We start from the raw sequence: 21,042 nt of genomic DNA, 5'->3' as shown, positions 1-21,042 counted from the left end.
GTCGCGAGAAAAAAATGACGTTGAAACGGGTCAAACAGGTTATGGGATGGAGGGGTGCGTGGGAGGAGAGGAGTGGATTTCGGCCCCTCAATGAGCGTAATCAATGGTGAGCACAGACTGTCTCTATGCATCACTCCGGGGGAAGTTGTTGTACAACTCTGTGCCTCAAATGAACATTAAATATTGAATCCTTCATGGCTCCCTCAATATTTAATGAATCAGCTGCTAATTGGAGACAGATAATACCTTTCTTAAGTGGGTTAAGCGTTTCACATTAAAACATTTTAAGGGTAGGAAAAGATACTTTGGAAAACTGACAAGCAGAGCATAGAGCCTACATCAGGTCTTCAGACTTTTGACTGTTTCACTGTAGTCGCGGTAGGCTTTTCCTGCCAGATCTGTGATTGATTGGTTCTTGTTTGCTGAAAGATCTTGTATAGTGCTTTTCTAGGGACCGAGAGCAGAGCGAGATTAAACATTGTTAGTGAAAAGAATGGATTTAGGGTTTGTAAATGTGCTTCACGGTGCAAGGCCCTCCCACATCTCCTAGCCATTTGTGTGCAAGAGTGTTTTTTTGAAGAGATAAGACCTCATGGAAAATGTTACATTGTTAAAAGAGGGATTGTGATTGTGGCATTAAATGGACTGAAAATGGAATTGTACCACTTGACCTCAGTTTCCAGGGGTGCGAGAGTGGGAGGATAATCCTCTACACAACACCCCTCCATTAGTTCATCATATGGACTGCTCCATCATAAGACAGGCAACAAAGCCATCTGTGAAGGGATTACTACCTCTATACACACTTTCTCTCTTACGCTTTTTCTTTCCGGGGTTAATGTCTTTCTCTGTCACATTCCCTTCACCTATTCATCTTCTTATTTTTTTCTCTCCTCATTCTTTTGTGTCACTGCTCTCTCTCTGTCTTTCCCAGAGGATAATTTTATTGCTCAGGGGTTGTTCTTTCATAGCTCATAGTATCGGCATTATCTTTGAGATTTCTTCTACAATGTATTTAGGGAAATACAAATGAGATCATTATTGATGTACAGTAAGGAGATTAGTCAGATACTTTGAAATGTTTGAGTTCTGAAACTTCCAGACTTGTGTGTAGGCAAATCTGACAATGTGTCTCATTAATAATCATACATTCGCAGGTAAAGTGCAGTTCTAGCACATTTTCATAGACCCTGTCATTTACATTATTAACATATTGAAGCTAAAATGGCATGGATGCATCAGTAAATGTGTTTTTATATCAGCTTTGCATTTGGTAACACTATCGGGTAGGTTTACGGTTGGGTTTGAGAGAGCAAAAGAACTTTAAGATATATCCCCAGATATATAATAGTAAAATATAACTATACAAATATATTGATCAAATAAATCTAATTTAAAGTGTTTATAAAGATTCTTTGTGAATATGTAAATAGTACATTTCAGATGCTGTCACTACATCCAAATTGTACGTTTCAGTGCATATCGAAACAAAAATGTGTAAATATAGGGATGCCATCCACTATTATGCTGAATCTCTTGGAGACTATGAAGACACGACATTACTTGGATATTTTCTTATTTTTCAGGAGAAACAATCGAAACACAAGAAGTTTAAGCAGAAGTTTTTATTTTATTAATAAAATTTTTAATAATATTTTTTGTTTCTTCGCTTCGGCTCCTGTGTTCTTATAAAGGCATTTAATTTACACCAACCCTTGACACTTCAGTTTGACTTCTTGAGCGTTCAATTTCAGTGTTATTTAGCTGGACCTGCCATCTTTGCGATGAAAACCTCCTTCTCTTGTTTCACTCATATTTAATTTTTAGTTTCAAAGGTGCCTTTCTGGCATGCCTTCAGAGCCTTGGCATGATACTGGGCTGTGTGTGGAAAGCGTAATTACAGTTTTAAGATTACTCCGATGATGGTTCTGAACCAAGAGAGGAGGGGGTGGTATTATAGTGAATGACAGAGACACGCATTGCGCTTTACATCATCTGTTAACATCATCACCCCTTGTAAAACAACGTTTATGATGATGACAGTGATTCTTTCTTTAGCTGTTGTTCTCTTTCGCTGCATGTTGTCTGTGGATTGAGGCTATACAGGATTAGGGTTTTGATGTCATCCAATTTATTGGAAAAATCTCTCTCTTTTTCTTCCTTAGCCATCTCTTGTTTCCCATCCTCATGAAGGTTGGATGAGCATTTGTTTCTGAAGGAACAATGTAGGTAATTGGCAAGCCTTATGTGAATCATGAACAATAGATAGTCAAGAAACACGATGAAGAAAAGTAAACAGACAGCGATGAGAACATGCATTTGTTTTTATAGACTGGATGAATCATGGACATTCTGGTTTTAACTCGCTGATGTCTCATTAATAGGCCCAGACGCAATCTGCGGACTTCCTCCGTGGAATTCTGCAGAATGGATATAAATGCGGTATAATGCTTCAAATGGTGGACCCACACACTTTATCCACAAACTTTAAAAAGAATCAGAATTGGTTAATTCCCCCATGGCTCGGTTCGAACATGAAAACGGAGAGCTGAGAGAAAGCGAGAGAACACATGAAAAGTGAGTTGGGAGTTATCCTTTCTCCCTGTGCCCTCCCCTCCTTCTCTTCCAAACAAAGGGAAAGTTATTTTTAGTGACGTTCATTTTTAATCATCTGAGTGTTTGGAGCTTGATGAGTCTTTTCATGTTGGGCTGAGGAGTCAGCGGCCTCTGGGCCCATCGACTCCCTGGAGCTACTCGACCGGACCAAAACAGAAGACCACCCAGTAGACACATTTTGTGTAGAGGTACACAGTATGTTACTGGCCAATAAATTACTTGCCAATAAATTGGGGAAATTACATAATTATTTTCAGTATTGCACCATTTTGTTGTAATGGGCCTGTAAGACCTAACAAGTCTCATGGGTCAGAGAAAAGTAGTTCAGTTTTAAAAAATGGGGTTTTGTGACCTCTGTGTTTTTATTTTATTTTCTTGGTCTCCATCTATCTGTTTTCAATCACAAGACCCCATTCTTTGTCAACACCTTGTGTCTGAGGGGTTTCATGTGAACTGCTCAAAAGTTTGGGATCAGTAAGTTTTTTTTTTTTTACATAAATGTATTCAGCAAGGCTATATTAAATTGATCAAAAGTGAAAGTTATGACTTGGGGAAAAAAAATAATTCAAATAAAAGATGTTCCTTTTGAACTTTCAATTAATTAAAGAATCATAAGTAAATGTATCACATTTTCCACAACAACATTGAGATGCACAACTGCTTTCAACTTTGATATTAAGAAATGTTATTGAGCACTAAAATTCAGCTTTTCCATCACAGGGATAAATTACATTTAAAAATACTAAATTGTAATATTTCACAATATTATCATTTTAATTGTATTTTTGCTGAAATAAATGCATCAGTGTTTATGAGTTGACCGCACTGCATTTATGCAGTATATTTTAATTAGCTGCTACATTTGAAAGTGTTAAAATGCAAAAAGTAAAAATCTGCCGTTGTATCAGCCATAGCAAGCCGCTGATTGTTTACCATTATTGCCACCAGAAGTTCCCTAGTTTTAGGCCCTTTATGTATGTTTGCATATGTGTGAGTCACTGTGCATTTGTGGCATGTGGTTCTCAGCTGTGTGGTAAGTGGGTTTCAGACCGTCAGAGTTCAGGAATGTGTAAGTTATCTCCAGCCCTTAGCCAATTAAATAGCATTGATAAGAACATGAAACAACACTCTCCGAGCCCTTAAGATAATCTGGGTGCACTCAGCAGGTCTTGATGACCGTAAACTCCACACACACACACACACACACACACGTTTAAATGACGACATACCTTCTATTGTTTTCAATACTGCAGTCTAGACCAACATGGAATCAGTTTACCCTATGGTCACCCCTATCATTCATGAAATTATACAAATTGCCACCCGTTGTGTTTTCTTTTATTAAACTTTTTACTTCAGTTACCGATAAGAGTGTAACACACTTAGTTCCGCTTAGCATATTTACCATGTTTAAATATATTCACATTTGCACAATTTTTCCTCTGAATCAGTGCAGAAAATAAGATAAAAGTCCACATATTCAGTTTAGACTTCACTTGGTACACACTAATCCAGACCCTAAAAGAAAACCCTTTGAACGGTATTATTTACTGCATTATTTGTTTTAAAAGTTTTACTTTTAAGGACATTCGGGGTTTGTAACATTTGGAGGATGCTCACACACACATGCATACACACGTTCTTAGAAAACCAGGGAAAGAGAGGAAATATCCCCAGTTTTGTGCAATTACTAAAATTGTAATAAAATAGTATCATTATGTAAACTCTAAATAGAGGTCATTTTCCACATTGCTGCAGTGAGGTGAAGTGTAATTGGTGGTTCAAGTTTGTTTGAGTTTCAGCTCCATCAGCCTTTTGTTGCTTTAGTGTGGCATCAGGAAACTTTAATACCTGTTGTACTGTTCTCTTTATACGTTTTGCTTTCCTAGCGTGTAATATAAATAAACAGCAAGCCAAACTCTGTTCAAGAGCCAGGATATGAGCACCTTGCTCCTTTATTAGTCCAATGTGTGATTTACACAATCAAACTCTGCGGCCATTGAACCGAGTAAAACTGTAAATGAAATGAAAGAAATAAAGTAAATTAATTATCAAAAGTGTAACAAACTTATCAGTTTAACAAGTAAAATGTATACAGATACATCGCTAACTCAGAAGCAAGTTATGAGCATTCTCAATGCAGGGCAATAGTGCAATTTGTAATCGGCAATCACAAACATCTTTGATTATATCACATCACCTTTAAACTGAACATACTCTTCTGCAATATAAACTGGACCGATTAATGATTTAAATGAACTTACAGCCAATGCTTTCGGCAGGGTTTAGAAGGAGGAGGATTAATTTAAATGTGTCACAAACATGTCAAGGCTTGCTGCGTCAGGAGTTTGCTGCTTTCTGTTAGCTAATGTGCGTGACTCGCGGAAACCCGTCAAAATAAGAGTCCTCACAAGAACTTACAAAATAACGGCAGGCAAAAATAAACTTATACAGAACATTAAAGTATCACAAAAATATAATATTGGTAAATGCAAATGTCTATCATAAATTGTACACAGCCTCTAACAGAGGCAGAACACTCCCCGCCTGGCATTATTAATGCCACTATAACAGTCTGTGTTCAGTCTTATTTATTCCTCTTTGGCTAGCAGTAAGACAACATCAGAAATGGGTCTTAAGAAGGTTTTCACGTTACCGCCTGAGGTTGTTCTAACCTCTACTTTGCGGACCTTTCCGTCATTGCTCGGGAAGACGGATGTGATTAAGCCCAAAGGCCAGTCGTTCCTTGGGGTCTGAACTTGCTTTAACAGCACAACATCTCCAGGGTGCAGATTTCGGTGAGTCTCATGCCACTTGCGTCGAGGTTGGAGTGTACTGATGTATTCTTTTCTCCATCGGCTCCAGAACTCATTAGCCAATGCCTGCACTCGCTTCCACTGACATTTCAAGAGGTCTTTTTCAGTGTAGTTCTCGAATGGAACAGGTAATCTGGGCTTTTGGGTTAAGAGCATCGCTGGAGTGAGTATGCATGGAGAATAGGGATCTGCTGAGACAGGAACCAGAGGTCTAGCATTTATGATTGCTGACACCTCTGCCATCAGAGTGCAAAGTACCTCATGGGTCAAGTGAGCATGTTTCTTCTGCAATAGCATACCGTCTAGAATCCTGCGGGTTACGCCGATCATGCGTTCCCATGCTCCACCCATGTGGGATGCATGTGGCGGATTGAATTCCCACGTACAGCCATTCTCATGGAGATATTTCAGAAGACTAGTCTGGTTTTCTTTTGCTGGTTGCATGCCTAGTTCTTGACTTGCTCCGATGAAGTTGGTTCCTCTGTCTGATCTGAGCTGTTTTGCTGGTCCTCTCACAGCAAAAAACCTTCGCAGAGCATTGATGCAACTGGCAGTGTTCATAGACTCTATGACTTCTATGTGTACTGCTCGCGTACTCATACATGTGAAGAGTATAGCCCACCTTTTGTTTTCAGCTACACCACCTCTGGTGCGTCGAGTGACCACTGTCCATGGACCAAAAACGTCTAACCCCACGTATGTAAATGGAGGAGATGTACTGAGGCGCTCAGGAGGAAGATCTGCCATCTTTTGAACTTCTTGCTTTCCTCTGAGTCTGCGGCATGTCACACAACAATGAAGGATAGAGCTTATCAGTCTTTTCCCCCCTACAATCCACCAGCCAGCCAGTCGGATTGCTCCTTCTGTGAACTGTCTCCCTTGATGATGCACTTTGGAATGGTAGTAACTAACCAACAATTTAGCAACATGACTTTGCTTTGGGAGGATGATTGGATTCTTTACCTCTGACTCGAATGAAGCATGTTTCAAACGTCCTCCAACCCTTAAGAGACCGTCGTCGATGTAGGGGTCGAGATTCCACAGTGCACTTGAATGTGAAACTTGTTCGTTTCTCTGCAAAGCAGCATACTCCTCTGGATATAGTTCTTTCTGGGCGTGTAGAAGTATTAGTCTCTTTGCTGCTGTCTGCTCTTCAGGTGTGTGTATTTTGCTGCACTGATGCCATCCTTTGCATGTATGGGATGTACTGATGGAACTTGACCCGTGAGAACGTGCTTGATGAATCAGAAAAGAAATCGCTCTTAGCAAACATTCCCAGGTAGAAAAGCGTTGAAACCGTTCCGAAAAGAGGCTTCTTTCAACTCGAGTATCGAAGCTGGTTACACAAGGTCTGACTTCTGCGTCTGTCTCAGGATTAACTAATTCGAAGGACTCACACTGTTGCTCTTGGGGCGGTTGGTAGAGGAAGCTGGGTCCTGTGAACCATATGGTGTCGTTCAGCTGTGACGTAACCACGGATCTTGTTGCCAGGTCAGCTGGATTCTGAACCGTGGGCACATAACTCCACTGGTCTGGAGAAGTCGACTGACGAATCCGCTGAACGCGGTTGTGCACATAAACAAAGAAGCGTCTGGACTGATTGTATATATATCCTAGGACCACTTTGCTGTCACAATAGAATTTCACTGCATTTGGCTTGTGGTCTAGCTCATCGAGAATGTGTTCAGCCATCTCTACAGCCAGCACTGCACCGCACAGCTCCAGACGAGGGATAGAAGGCTCAGGACGAGGTGACAGCTTTGCTTTGCCCAGCACAAATCCCACTTTGACTTCGCCTTCATCAGTCAGAGCTCTGAGGTAAGCCACAGCCCCTATGGCCCAGCTCGAGGCATCAGAAAAAACACACAACTCAGTGTATGAAGTGTTAGAAAGTGAATGGTGTAGGTATGTGCGTGTGACGTAAAGGTTACTTAGCTTTTGAAGTGAGGTTTTCCATTCCTCCCACATGTTTTTCTTCTCTTCCGGAAGGACCGTGTCCCAATCATGTACCTCTTTGGTCAGCTCACGTACTAACGCTCTGCCCCGGATTGTCACTGGTGCCACAAAGCCCAAAGGGTCGAAGAGGCTATTCACGACAGAGAGCACTCCGCGGTGAGTGTAGGGCTGGTCGTTTGCTGCAACTTTGAAGGTGAAAGTATCTATTTTTATGTCCCAGTACAAACCCAGACTTCTTTGTGTAGGCCAACTCTCATTTCCAAAATTCAGATCTTGGAGACCAGAAGCAAGATCTTCCGGTGGGAAAGCTTGTATGACTTTGACACTGTTTGAGGCTATCTTGTGGAGCTTAATATTCGACTTGGAAAGCGATTCTTGAGTGCGCTTGAGCAGGTCGATCGCTTCAGCTTCTGTGGGAAAGGACATGAGGCCGTCGTCCACATAGAAGTGCCTGTTAACAAAGTGTGAAGTGTCAGTTCCGTACTCTTGTTCACCTCGCTGTGCAGCTAAACTTAGACCGTATATAGCCACTGACGGGGAAGGGCTGTTTCCAAAAACATGTACCCTCATACGGTAGTCTACCACCTCCTTGTTCAAGTTGCTGTCGCTGTACCAGAGGAATCTCAAATAGTTTCTGTGGTCCTCTTTCACCAGGAAACCATAGAACATCTGTTGGATGTCTGCCATAATTGCAATGCGATCTTTCCTGAACCGTAGGAGCACACCTAACAGCGAGTTGTTTATGTCAGGGCCTGAGAGGAGCACGTTGTTTAAAGAAATACCTTGGTGTTGCGCGCTGGAATCAAATACCACCCGTATTTGTCCCGGTTTTTGCGGATGATACACTCCGAAGATGGGTAAGTACCAACATTCTTCATCCTCGTGGATAGGTGGTGCTCTTTCTGCATGGTGGTTCTGAAAGAGTTTCTCCATGAAGGCAGAAAACTGTTCCTTCATCTCAGGGTTTCTACTCAGCGTGCGACGCAAAGAATTAAGGCGAGACAAAGCTTGTTCCCGATTATTTGGGAGTAATGGTCTGGGTGACCTGAATGGCAAAGGAGCGACCCAGTTTTTCTGTTCGTCTTGGTGGAACTCTGCTTGCATGATCTTCAAGAAGGTCTCATCCTCGAAGGACATGGCAGGTTTGTTATCATTTTTGGTTCTGTCAAATACCTTGAGCCCAAGTTCGTCTTCTGCTTGCACACCATGAGTAGCATGATTGAATGCATGGGGAAAAATGACAGACTTATGCTCCCCACCATGGCACAATTTCTCTTTCACTTTGATGTGGCTCTGGCATGGAGTGAGAAGTGATGGGCGGCCATTGTCCATGATGTTAGTTTTAAAGACACTCACCATCGGCTTATGGGCTCTGTCAATACAGACATCACCCACAATCACCCAGCCTAAATCTAACCTTTGCGCAAAAGGTGCATTGTGAGGCCCATTGATTTGTTGTCTCGCTTTGTGTACACGGATCATGTCTCTTCCCAGCAATATTAAGATCTGAGCATCAGGATCTAGCTTTGGGATAAACTGTGCCACAGATCTCAAGTGTGGATGAGCAAGAGCGACTTCTGGAGTGGGTATTTCAGATCTGTTGCTCATTATCTCGTTACACTCAATCAGTGGTGGGAGATCAAGACATGTCTTACCATCCAAGGTTTCTATTTGGAAACCAACCGCTTTCCTTCCTGACGTTTCCATGGAACCAGCACATGTTCTCAACAAATACGGAGAGGGGTTACTTTGGATCTCGAAGTGTCGAAAGAATTCTCCTTTGGCCAGTGAGCGGTTGCTTTGATCATCAATTATAGCATACATCCTGATAGCTCGTTCCCGTTGTTCTCGAGGAAAGACACGCACCAAGCACATTTTTGCACAGGATCGCATTGGAACACTTTCTCCACAAACTTCTGTACACTTTGAGGTTACCTCAGGGGTAATGACATCCTGTTGGCCTATGTCTGGTTCTTGCATCGGAGGTGTGGAGAGAGGTGGAGCTATGTCTGGATGCATGACTGTGCAATGTCTATCAGAATCACACTCAGCACATTTGAGGATTGCAAGACATTCTCTGGCTACATGATTCGGAGAGCAACACCTGAAACACCTCTTATGTTCTTTCAGGAGGTTCTTGCGTTCCACCAATGACTTTTTCCTGAAGGCTCTACATTTGAACAGGGGATGTGACTTGTCGTGAATAGGGCAATGCTTCGTCAAGTCTCTCTTAACGGTCTCTTTCAAGCTCACTGAATCAGACTCATAATTTTTTGAAACATCTGTCTTATGCACCAACACAGGAACTCTGCTAGTGCTATTTTTATAGAAGGTTCTTTCATTTCGGACGACTGTGTGGCTACTGTTTGAAAGCCTGAAACTAGGATCATTCCTTGCTTTAGCTTCACTGCAAACGAAATGAGTGAAGAACGAGAATGGAGGAAAACTGACCTTGTTTTCTTCCTTGAAGCGTGAGCCAGCGAACAGCCATTTCTCCTGCAGACTTACTGGTAACTTCTCCACTATAGGATTAATACCACGAGGGGTATCAAGGTAAGATAATCCAGGTAAGTATGCATCTCCTTTTGCTGCAAGTATCTCCATGAGCATGTCTGCAAGCTCTCTGAGTTTCACATTGTCCTTCGGAGCCAGACGTGGAAAGTTATCCAGGCGGTTAAATAAGGCACTTTCAATCACTTCCGGGGTGGCATAGCATTCCTGAAGTCTCGTCCTCGACATCTGGAGAGCAGCTTGCGGATTAGTAACATACACTGCTCGAATCCTCCTCACATGATCTGACGATTCCTTCCCCAACCATTTAACTAACAAATCTAGCTCTTCACTAGCTGAGAGCTGTAAATCTTGTGTGGCGTTAATAAATGAAGACTCCCAGGCTCTGAAGTTTTCTGGATTATCGTCAAATTTGGTAAGACCTGTAGTGACTAGCTCTCTACGTGCTATGAATTTAGCAAAGTCTAGCATAGGCGTGTCTTGACTTTGAGAGTAATGCTGTGTATTTGATTGGATAGTATACCTTTTTGAAGCAGGATCTTGATGTGGAGATGCTTTAAATGCAGTATTTGGGATGGAATGAGGCAGATTGTATGGGGAATCTGGAAATCTTGTGCTCTGTAGACGTTCACTATCGCATAATCTGCTCCGCTCCTGAACTATTTTTGTGTCGCCATCATATGCAGCATTCATGCTCTGAGACTTATCGATCAAACGCGGAGTCGATTCTTGTGCACAGGTTGATGAAGAGATATTCAGAGGTAGTGTAGAAAAGTCAGTGCTCACCTGAGTCTGCTGTTTTACATATTCCTCCGTTCTCATTGAAATCACGTGTGATGAAAGTGTGCTTATTTCACTGCGATTGTCATCACGTTCCATTGCTGCAGCCTCTAACACTTCCGCTTCTGCCAGAGCAGCTGCAGCTTCCTTTTCTAATTCCAATGCTTCCAGATTTGCTTCTACCGTAGCTCTTTCCTGTTCCAGCCTTGCTTTCTCCTTTTTCATTTCAAGCTGTCTTTTTGCAAACGCCATCTTGGCACGTGCAGCTTCTGCTGAGGCTCTAGCTTTTGCAGCAGCACTAGCAACTGAGGACTTGGAGGAAGATAACGAGCGTTTAGAACTGACCTCTGAAGGTGCCTTTTCTTTCCCTCTGCTCCCTTCAGTTTGCATGTTTGCTTCTGAGCTTTCCTCATGCACTTGCTGATCCATGGCTTTTTACTGTACTGTTCTCTTTATACGTTTTGCTTTCCTAGCGTGTAATATAAATAAACAGCAAGCCAAACTCTGTTCAAGAGCCAGGATATGAGCACCTTGCTCCTTTATTAGTCCAATGTGTGATTTACACAATCAAACTCTGCGGCCATTGAACCGAGTAAAACTGTAAATGAAATGAAAGAAATAAAGTAAATTAATTATCAAAAGTGTAACAAACTTATCAGTTTAACAAGTAAAATGTATACAGATACATCGCTAACTCAGAAGCAAGTTATGAGCATTCTCAATGCAGGGCAATAGTGCAATTTGTAATCGGCAATCACAAACATCTTTGATTATATCACATCACCTTTAAACTGAACATACTCTTCTGCAATATAAACTGGACCGATTAATGATTTAAATGAACTTACAGCCAATGCTTTCGGCAGGGTTTAGAAGGAGGAGGATTAATTTAAATGTGTCACAAACATGTCAAGGCTTGCTGCGTCAGGAGTTTGCTGCTTTCTGTTAGCTAATGTGCGTGACTCGCGGAAACCCGTCAAAATAAGAGTCCTCACAAGAACTTACAAAATAACGGCAGGCAAAAATAAACTTATACAGAACATTAAAGTATCACAAAAATATAATATTGGTAAATGCAAATGTCTATCATAAATTGTACACAGCCTCTAACAGAGGCAGAACACCTGTGATTCTGCAGTGGTGAATCGATAATGAATATGCCTTGTGAATTCTGATCCTGCTCTGTGATATTTACATTTAAAGTGCTTTATCACTGATTTGTAAGGGTTTATTTCTAGGTTGCGGAGGTGTTTTTTCACCCTACAAGAATCCTTTTTCTGCCTGTCTTACATTTCCACGTAAATGAAGATAAACATCGGCATTTCATGCCGCATATTTCATACATAAAAAGATAAGTTTCAGATGGCGGTGTATTCAAATCAGAGTTCATGGAGCTCACGGAAAGAGCATTCGCAATACATATGTAGGCATTTTCCACTTCAGTGCAAAAGGAGGTCTGATTCGACTCGAATTTCAACCAAAAATCACCTTTTCCATGAATGAATATGTTGGCATAATCCACCAACACCAAACCAAGAGGAAATTTAGCATTGTCAGGCCTGATAACCACTGCAAAGAACAAAATATTTGCGTTTTCGCTGGAACCACTAACAGACAAAAAGAGTCAGTTCTTTCAACAAGCAAAGCTGTTTTTTCCTGCGGAGGGAAGAGAAATGCATTCAGCTCATCAACTGGTGATCACATCACAGAGCAATTCTGACATGTTCAAAAGCCTTTGAAAAATCAGTGTAGTGTAGTCAGAAACAGATGCAGCATGTTACATTTGCTTCCATCAGTAAATTGTATTATGCTAAGATTTGGTTTTTGTGCTTTGTTAATCTGGGGTGGTCTTGGTAATGGCCGCCGTGCTTCGTATGTCTCAGCAGGGGTCTGACAGCTCTCTGATAGAAATGTCTTCCGTTTGGACTGAAGGAAAACAGTTGGGATCTGCAGGGTGGCAGGATTAATTTTGAGGTTAACATATCCCTTTGCATGAGCTTAAAGAAAACACGAGTAAGATGAAATGCGCCCTTGTCCTCTTGTGAAATTAAAGGGGCCATTTTCTACATTTCTGACTGCATGTAGTGCACCAAAAAGTCGTAATTTAGTATTTCATGACCATTTTCTACACTCTCTCTGACCCTTTTAACACCGACAGCAGTTTGCAGCAGCCAGAAATCATTCATTTACAATGAGAGTTGGCGATTTGAGGCAACATGAGCTTTTTTTAGAAGGCGTGTCAAGTAAAAAGTACATCAGCTTTGAAAAATGTGTCTAGAGATCCCAAAATCTGAATGCAGGAACCCGTCCTGTGTGAACGGCTCCTTCAAGCTTGAATTTCTTATGGATATGATTAATATTTTATGAAATCACACTGACTTGTTAAATTGACAGCCCTTGTTTATTTGTACTTGTGAGTGGTTACGTGCTCATGGTTGTCAAACTTAATACAGTGTCAGTTTCAGATTGATCCATTTTTGCAGCTTGGTACGTCTATTGTTGATTGAACTTTTAAATGTATTTATTTTATTTATTTTCGAAACTGCAGGGAAAATTCTTTCTCATCTTGCATCCAATTAAAGTGGTATAAAATAATACACAAATAAGAAATTTTTTATTAGGGATGCACAATATATTGTTACCATGTCAGTTAGCGGATATTAGAAATTTTTAGTTTTTTAATTTTCAGTCGATATTTAATGTGTTATTGTTCTTGCTCATTTCCCTTTTTTCACATTTAGGCTGCTGTTTTCATGATCTAACACTCATTTAAATTTACATTTAAAAGCATTAATAATTTAATCATCAAATCATTACATTGTTAAATGTAATCTTTTGCGACTGAAAATGAACTCTCAACTCTCATAATGTTGTGATGCTTAAATTAACTTGAAGCATTTTAAGATTTCCTTTTTAATTTTAACAAAATAGTGTAAAACTTGATTATCAACCATTTATCGGTTATAGTCCTTTTTTTGTCTTTGTATCTCATTTTATTTCATTATGCACAGACAATACTCTCGTCTGCGTTTGTCAAACAACATAATACACTTACAAAGATAATGCATGAATTTGAAATTATGATTTTTATCTCTTTTTGTCGCATTATCTTGCTGAAAACAAACTTTGGAAAGCCCAGCGTGGGCTCATGGGAAGATGTTGTGTTGATGTGAGTGAAGTGGAGGTTTGTTGATGAGCGAAAGGGGAAAACAGTCGAGAGTCGAGATTCAAAGCTTCCGACGGCCTTAGAAACTCAAGGGCGGCCCAAAGTCACTCCATCTCTGCAGTGCAAGTGTAAAGGAGCCCTGGGATTCAAACCCGCCAATGAGAAGCATCAAACCAGCACAGAAACCCACAAAGCCTCAGCGTGTAATCACCTCTAACCTTTATCTAAACTGTGGGGTGAGTTCACTAACCAATCACATGCCAGATTGCCCTCCTGTGTCTTTGATCAGACACAATTAGGTAAATATATCAGAGACAAAAGGATTAAACAAGTCTGTATAAATAACTAAACATAAAGACAGTCTGATGAACCTAGTTCATCTTATATGGTCAGAGAGTGTGTGTGTGTGTGGTCATCATAATTCACAGCCTCTGGTAAATTGCTTGGTTCGATGCGCAGCACAATGTAAACACTGAAGGCCTAGTGTGTGTTTTTCACCAAACAGTGATGAGTGAGTTTTTGTTTTGGTAAATTAAAGCGTCTGATTATCAGATTACGATATTTACCCTCAGTCGGATCCCACATGTTAGTAGTTAATGAAAAGGCAGAGATCACATTGACTTTTGTTGCATCTGTGACGGATGGCTGATTGAGGCCTAAACTCAGTGTGTTAATGGATATGTGTTGATCCACAGATCAGGTGCTTTTGCTCTCACATGATTTTTTTTTTTTTCCTGACTAGGAAGCGTTTTTTGGATCTGTCTGTCTGTGCAAAGGTGTCTTACAAACTGTGGTGTGGTTAATTGGAGTTTTGCATGGATGTCTCAGCCTGATGGAAATGTCAAGCTTTGTACACTTAGCGTGAGGAGAGAGGGGTCCACAAAATACCTTTATCTGCAGTGAGGTTATTTGTGAGGTAAATTTTCAACTTCAGAACAAGACTCTGTCTCTGAATAGAGCTAAAATGTCAGTCTACTAAATGCCAGAGTTTTCTTTCCTCAAGAGGATGAATGCATAGGAGCTTTTAAGTGCTGTGTTTCAGCTTTGGCCTTGGCTTGGCTGAGAATGTACTATACGATACTGAATAATTGTTTGTTATGCTCCGTTACATTTTTATGAAAGCGTTCATATATTTGGATATGCTCTCATCATACACATACACTTTTTGGTTTTCTATCAAGGTGTTCATTTTCTATTGATTACTTGGTTTTATACTAAGTTTTATTTATTTAATTTTTGAACCCTCACAGAAACCTTACTGCATTTTTAGATTAGCAGGTCTTTGGAAAAAAAAGTTGATCAGCAGTTGATCAGCAGGTCTTTGGAAAAAAAACACCATATTTAAGAACTTCATAAGAATTTGTCACAACTTGCTCTTACTGTTGGAACATTCTTACAAATTTCTTGCCATTTCTTAACGTCTTTAAGAAGATTTTCCTGAATTCAGCCCCTGGTCTGAATGATTAATTCAGGTATGAAAATGATCGAGTTCTCAAGTGCATTGACTCAATGATCCGGACACAGCAGTTAACATCTTGCTGAAGGGATGAATAATGACTTTGAATTTTCATTCAGTTTCTCACATAAAGCAGTTGGATGACCTCAGAAGACTTTGAATTGAGTGCGCAAGTTGTATGAATTAGTTTTATGATACTTTTTGTGTCCTTTTGCAGCTTGATAGTCTCCATTCATCACAATTCAAGTCAAGTCAAGTAGGCTTTTATTATCATTTCAACCATATACAGTACAGGCATTGAAACGAAACAACCTTCCTCCAGAACCAAGGTGCAATGCAAAACAACATAAATTTAAAAAACTATATAGATAACACAAGACCGATAGCAACATAAATTAACATCAAACAACAAATCCGTGCAGAAACACAAAGCACTTAAACCCTATATTGTTTGAGCATAGAAAAACTGCATTGAAAAGAGCAACCAGCACCGTTGTGTATTTTCACATCTACTTTTGTGTATTTTCATACAGGTTTGCCATTGACTCGTCCCCACAATCTAAGCAATTTCAGGTTTTACTATTGTAGGCAAAACGTTATCCATACCTATGCTCATTTTCATCACATTGGCAAGCAAAACCACACATATGCCCTCTCACACACTCTCCTGAACCAAAGGGCATGTATGTTTACATTTTGAGTAAAAAATGTATGAACAAAAGGGCAGTTTCAGCTTCAAACAGGCCTTGTGGTTTCATATGCACGTACACGCAAGCAAATATCAAACTGTCAATCTCAGTTTCCATGGAAACGGTCATTCCTCATTTGTCTGTCACTCACACTTAATCTCTCTTTCTCTAATTCTACAGGTTTGGAGATGAGAGGGGATACATACTCTACCCTCAAATAGGGGATCGTTTGGACCTCGTTTGTCCTGCCACGAGTCCATCTGGGCCAAACTCTCCTCCCGAATATGAGTATTATAAACTGTACCTGGTGTCCTCACGAGAGCAGGCCGACAGGTGTGAGGTGATGGGCGCCCCGAACCTGTTGCTCACCTGCGACAAACCCAACAACGATATGAGGTTTACCATCAAGTTCCAGGAGTATTCGCCCAACCTGTGGGGTCACGAATTCAAGAATTTACGAGACTATTACATCATAGGTAAGTGTGTGTGTGTTAACCAATATCGCAATATAGTACAGTTTTGGACAAAAGCTTTATTTGTGGGAATCATTTCCGTATTTTGGAAGTTAGCAACACATGTTCGGAGGCATAATGTTCCTTGGTGTTTAAGTTGATAACACAGGTTCAAGCCAGGTCGTGTTTCATAATCTTAATTTTCACTTTCTTGTTTTTTTTTTGTGCTCTGTTATAACTGTTCTTAAACTATCAGCCCACAAGCCAAATTCATCCCACATATTGTTATCTTGTGCCCTCGTTAAATGGAATAATTTATCTACTCATCCAACCCACAAATCAATTCTTCACAAAAAAAATGTGAACAGCCTAATTCATTTTCTTCAATTTAAGTAAAATCATGGCCATGTTTTACTCATTTGTTCCCTCATTTTAGTTCAATCGTTACCATGTTTTAACTAAATTGAAATGAGGAAACAAATTACTACAAAGTACTCCTAAATTAACAAGAACAAGGGAAAGGAATCGTAAATTTGGCCACAATATCACTGAAATGAGTGAATAAATAAATAAAAACCTATGAATTAATTAGCCATGGGAACAAAAATCACATTAAATAATTTTATCTTGTAGTTTTGTAGGATTTTTAAAGCACACAACCTTTCCCAAACTTTTTGTAAAAGATTATAGGTCCCACTTTATATTAAGTGGCCTTAACTATTATGTACTTGCATCAAAAAATAAGTACAGTGTACTTATTGTGTTCATATTGCAAAACAATGTTGCTGCTACAGAGGTGGGATACGGGTAAGGTTAGGGACAGGTTTGGAGGTATGGGTTAAGGTGTAAGGGATGGGTCAATTGCAAAATTAAGATTGCAAATAAAGTGATCATTTCTGCTATAAAAATGATTTGAATGGACAAACATTTTTTAAGGAATATTTGCTAATTACCCAAGTGCAATAATACCGTGCGGCAGCCGTAGGGGTTCTGTCCCGTCAAATTTACCTCATAGTTGCTCCACCAATAGATGAATCCATCGATAAAACACAGACTATGTGTGCGTGTTTCTGTTTGTTCCCTAGGGAAATCACTTTTAATTAACCTAAGTTGGCAGTTGTTAATTTCTACAATATGCCTGTAATGAGAAAGCGTTGGGTGCTGTGCGGTTTTGCACACGCTTGTGATTATGTGGATCTTAATTGGCTGTAATGGGCCTGTGAGACTCAAGGGCATTTAAGAGCAGCAAGACACAATAGCCCAACCATTGACAAACTCACGCTGTGCCTTTCCCTTCCCAAATATCCACGTATGGTCTCTGCGCTGTCATAAATCACGGATGTAAACGGTTTATGTGTTTTAATATAGGCTAAAAGCACCGCTTATTAGTGTAGGTTTTTGTGCTTTCGTCCTGTTGTGTGAGGCTGCGAGTGATGCTTTTAGCTGGTGCTTGTTTCCCCTGTGATCTGCACTGTTTGAAGCTGAGATCTTCTCCCTGCTGAGTGTGTATCAGAGTGTATCAAACGCTCCAAGCTCTTTTGTCAAAACTTTGATCACTGGGCGCTAACTGAGTTCCCAGGGGAGCACTTTACCATAAAAAGCGTTTAAAAAAACCCACTGCATTAGAATCCCTCTCCAAAACCTCCCCTTTACCATCATATTCTCCAAAGCACATTCTCGCATAGTCAATAATTCACAATAGTAGCGTGAGTGCTTGTCTCATTGCATCGCTGTCTGAATTAATGGTAAAATTAAAAGTGTATTACCTTGTACTTACATGTATGGCTTTGTTTGCCCGTCCTACAGCTACTCGTTGATATTTCGACTTTGGAGCATCAGAGTTTGTATGCGTTTGCGTGTGTGTGTGTTTGTCACACTGGATTAGACTTGTGGTAAGGGGCTGTTAATTATTGAAAAGGTCTTGTTGGTTTATTTATCAAGGTTAAACTGAAATATTAGAGATGAACCTTACTCCCACCCTAACTGGGGGGTGTGTGTGTGTGTGTGTGTACAAATATACCCCCCCCCCCACACACACACACTATAATGTCACAGTGTGATACTGCAAACGAGTTGCACGATGCAGCAAAATGAGAACACTCCCGTTATAATCAATAAAAGTACATTGTCTTCAAGTGAGCAACATCATTTAGATGTATATTTAAGGCATAAACTTATACGTAGATTTAAGATTTAGATTTAACATTTTACATTTAGATTTTAACACTTAAAATTAAGATGCAGATTAATAATTTAATATTTAGATTATTTTACATTTGTACTTCCATTTAAGATTTAGATTACATTTATCTTTAACACCTTAAGATTTTGAATTAAGACTCCGATATAAAATTTTTATTTTAGTTTTTTTTAGATTTAAGATTTTAGTTACATTTAGCATCAACACTTAAGATTTTAATTTTACTCAAATTTACAATCTGAATACAGATTTTAAAAAATTTAAGATTCAGATTACATTTAGTTTTATCACTGAAGATTTTAGTTTAGGAATCAGATTTAAAATTTGCATTTAGATGTATGATTTAGATTCATTTTTAAGATTTAGGTTGATTCTAGATTTGTACTTGGATTTCAGATTTAGATTTAAGACTTTACGTTTAATTTTAACAAAAGATTCAAATTACATTTAGATTTAATGCAAGATTTTGATTTCAGATTCAGTTATAAAATTTACAATTTGATTTATAATGTTGATTTATTTATTTGTTTTAAGATTTGTACATTTTAGATGTTAAAATAATATTTTGGTTTAAAAGACAGTTTTTTGTTATTTCACCACTTGAATGTATATTATATTATTTGGTGATAAAATTACAATTAAGTAATAAGGTAACACTTTACGTTACATGCACTTACTTATTATAAGAACAATAAATTATGCATACTGTAATTACATGCAAATAACCTTAAACCAAACCCTAATCCTGACCCTATCCATATAGTAAGCACATGCAGTTAATTAATATTACTCAGTACTTAAATTACACTGTAATTACTATAACAAGGACACGTTAGAATAGTGTAACCAGTAATAATTTAATATAAAATTATTCATACATTTTTGTACTGTTCAAAACATACAAAAAAAAAAAACTTTGTTGCTAAAATTGGTCAGTTTTTTGTTCTTAATACTGAGATGCCATTCTTAATACTCATGCCGTTTTCCCAGCTTGTCCGCACACTTTAATGCATGCCATTACATTTACGTATTTTTAGCGCCAACATTTAGCATGACTTACTGCACATTTTGAAGCCATGTCAAAATCAAAACCATACTATTTAATTTCACACAGATGCCGCTGCTCTCTGAGTTCCAAAGTTCAGTATTTGTGGTGGTGTGTTTGTGTGTGTCTGCCATGCTGAGCCAGTGAGTTTGCCATCTGATGGCTATGAGTAGTGACAGGTCCCTCCCAAACTAGGTCAGCAATCAGAGCCCCGTGCCACACTACGGTTGGTGTGTAAAAGTGTGTGTGTGTGTGTGTGTGTGTGTGTGTGTCACAGCGTAGAGTCTGTGTTTATCCCTGTGAATGTGTCCGTTTGAATTTCCAGCTCCATTTCGATTTCTGCACGTGTCGGCTTGATCTGAGCAATCTGAGTGTGCGCTTACATTCTCCTGATAAAGATCACGCTGTAGGTCTCAGGTTAATGGCATATAGACGGTTTAACACAGTGATTCATTAACCTTCTGGCATCTGCAGCTGTGCTTAAAGTCATTAAGTAAACAAAAAACACACACATATACATAAAAACACACAGACAAACCCACACCTGACTTTGTGTAAATGTAGAACCATTCAAAGTGATTCTTACAAACATATGATCTTCATTAAAAAAAAAAAAAACCTATGGACACTGTGGCTGGTGTGTTTTATTTCTTTTAATTTGATTTGTACATTACTAAACTTTCTGCACAGCTAGGTATAAGGCACGCAGTGGCATCAGACATAACCCAGCACACACACACACACACACACAGCATCAGCAGGGGTGAATAAAGGCTCTTTTGATGGATGGACGTGTGAGCAGAGGGAGGGAGATTACGGTGTGAGGGATTGTGGGAATTTTCCTCACCAGCTGTTCACTAGAGACAGGGAGAGAGAAGATGAAGGGATTGAGGGGATGGATGGAGAGAATGGAGTGAGGGAAAGAGAATGTAGAAATCGGATGGTTATGTAGGTGAAAGCTCTGTGGAGTAGAAATGGAAATAATATTGAATATAAACACACACACACTGGCTACACTCACACAACAGCACAATACAGTTGATAGTCTTGTTTTAAACAAAGTTATCGTTCAGAAGTTTGTGGTTTTGAAAATCTTCAGGAAGCCTGCATTCATTAAACTACATTTTTCTATTTAAATACATTTTTAAATGTAATTTATTCCTGTAAATAAGCTGATTTTCCAGCGGCGATTACTCCAGTTTTCAGTGTCAGACGATCCTTTCGAAATATGATTTGCTTTTCAAGAACCATTACTTATTATTATTATTATTATTATTATTATTATTGTTATTAATGTTGTAAACAGTGGTGCTGCTTAATATTTTTGTGGAAACCATGATGATTTTTTTTACAGG

At 39.4% G+C, this 21,042-nt stretch overlaps 1 protein-coding gene across 1 annotated transcript in view; it reads left to right on the top strand.

The window, feature by feature from the left end:
* The window catches only part of LOC306865640 (ephrin-B3-like), a 45,785-nt gene that overhangs the window by 3,826 nt on the left and 20,917 nt on the right, over positions 1-21,042 (top strand). Inside the window, exon 2 of the mRNA XM_079410363.1 lies at positions 16,171-16,466. Coding sequence (XP_079266489.1) covers positions 16,171-16,466 — 296 coding nt within the window. The remainder of the gene's footprint in view (positions 1-16,170; positions 16,467-21,042) is intronic.

Source organism: Barbus barbus (genome assembly GCF_936440315.1).
Source record: "Barbus barbus genome assembly, chromosome: 47".
NCBI classification, from domain to species: Eukaryota; Metazoa; Chordata; class Actinopteri; order Cypriniformes; family Cyprinidae; genus Barbus; species Barbus barbus.
Note: the sequence above shows the minus strand (reverse complement) of the source record. Positions and strands in the feature narration are given on the sequence as shown.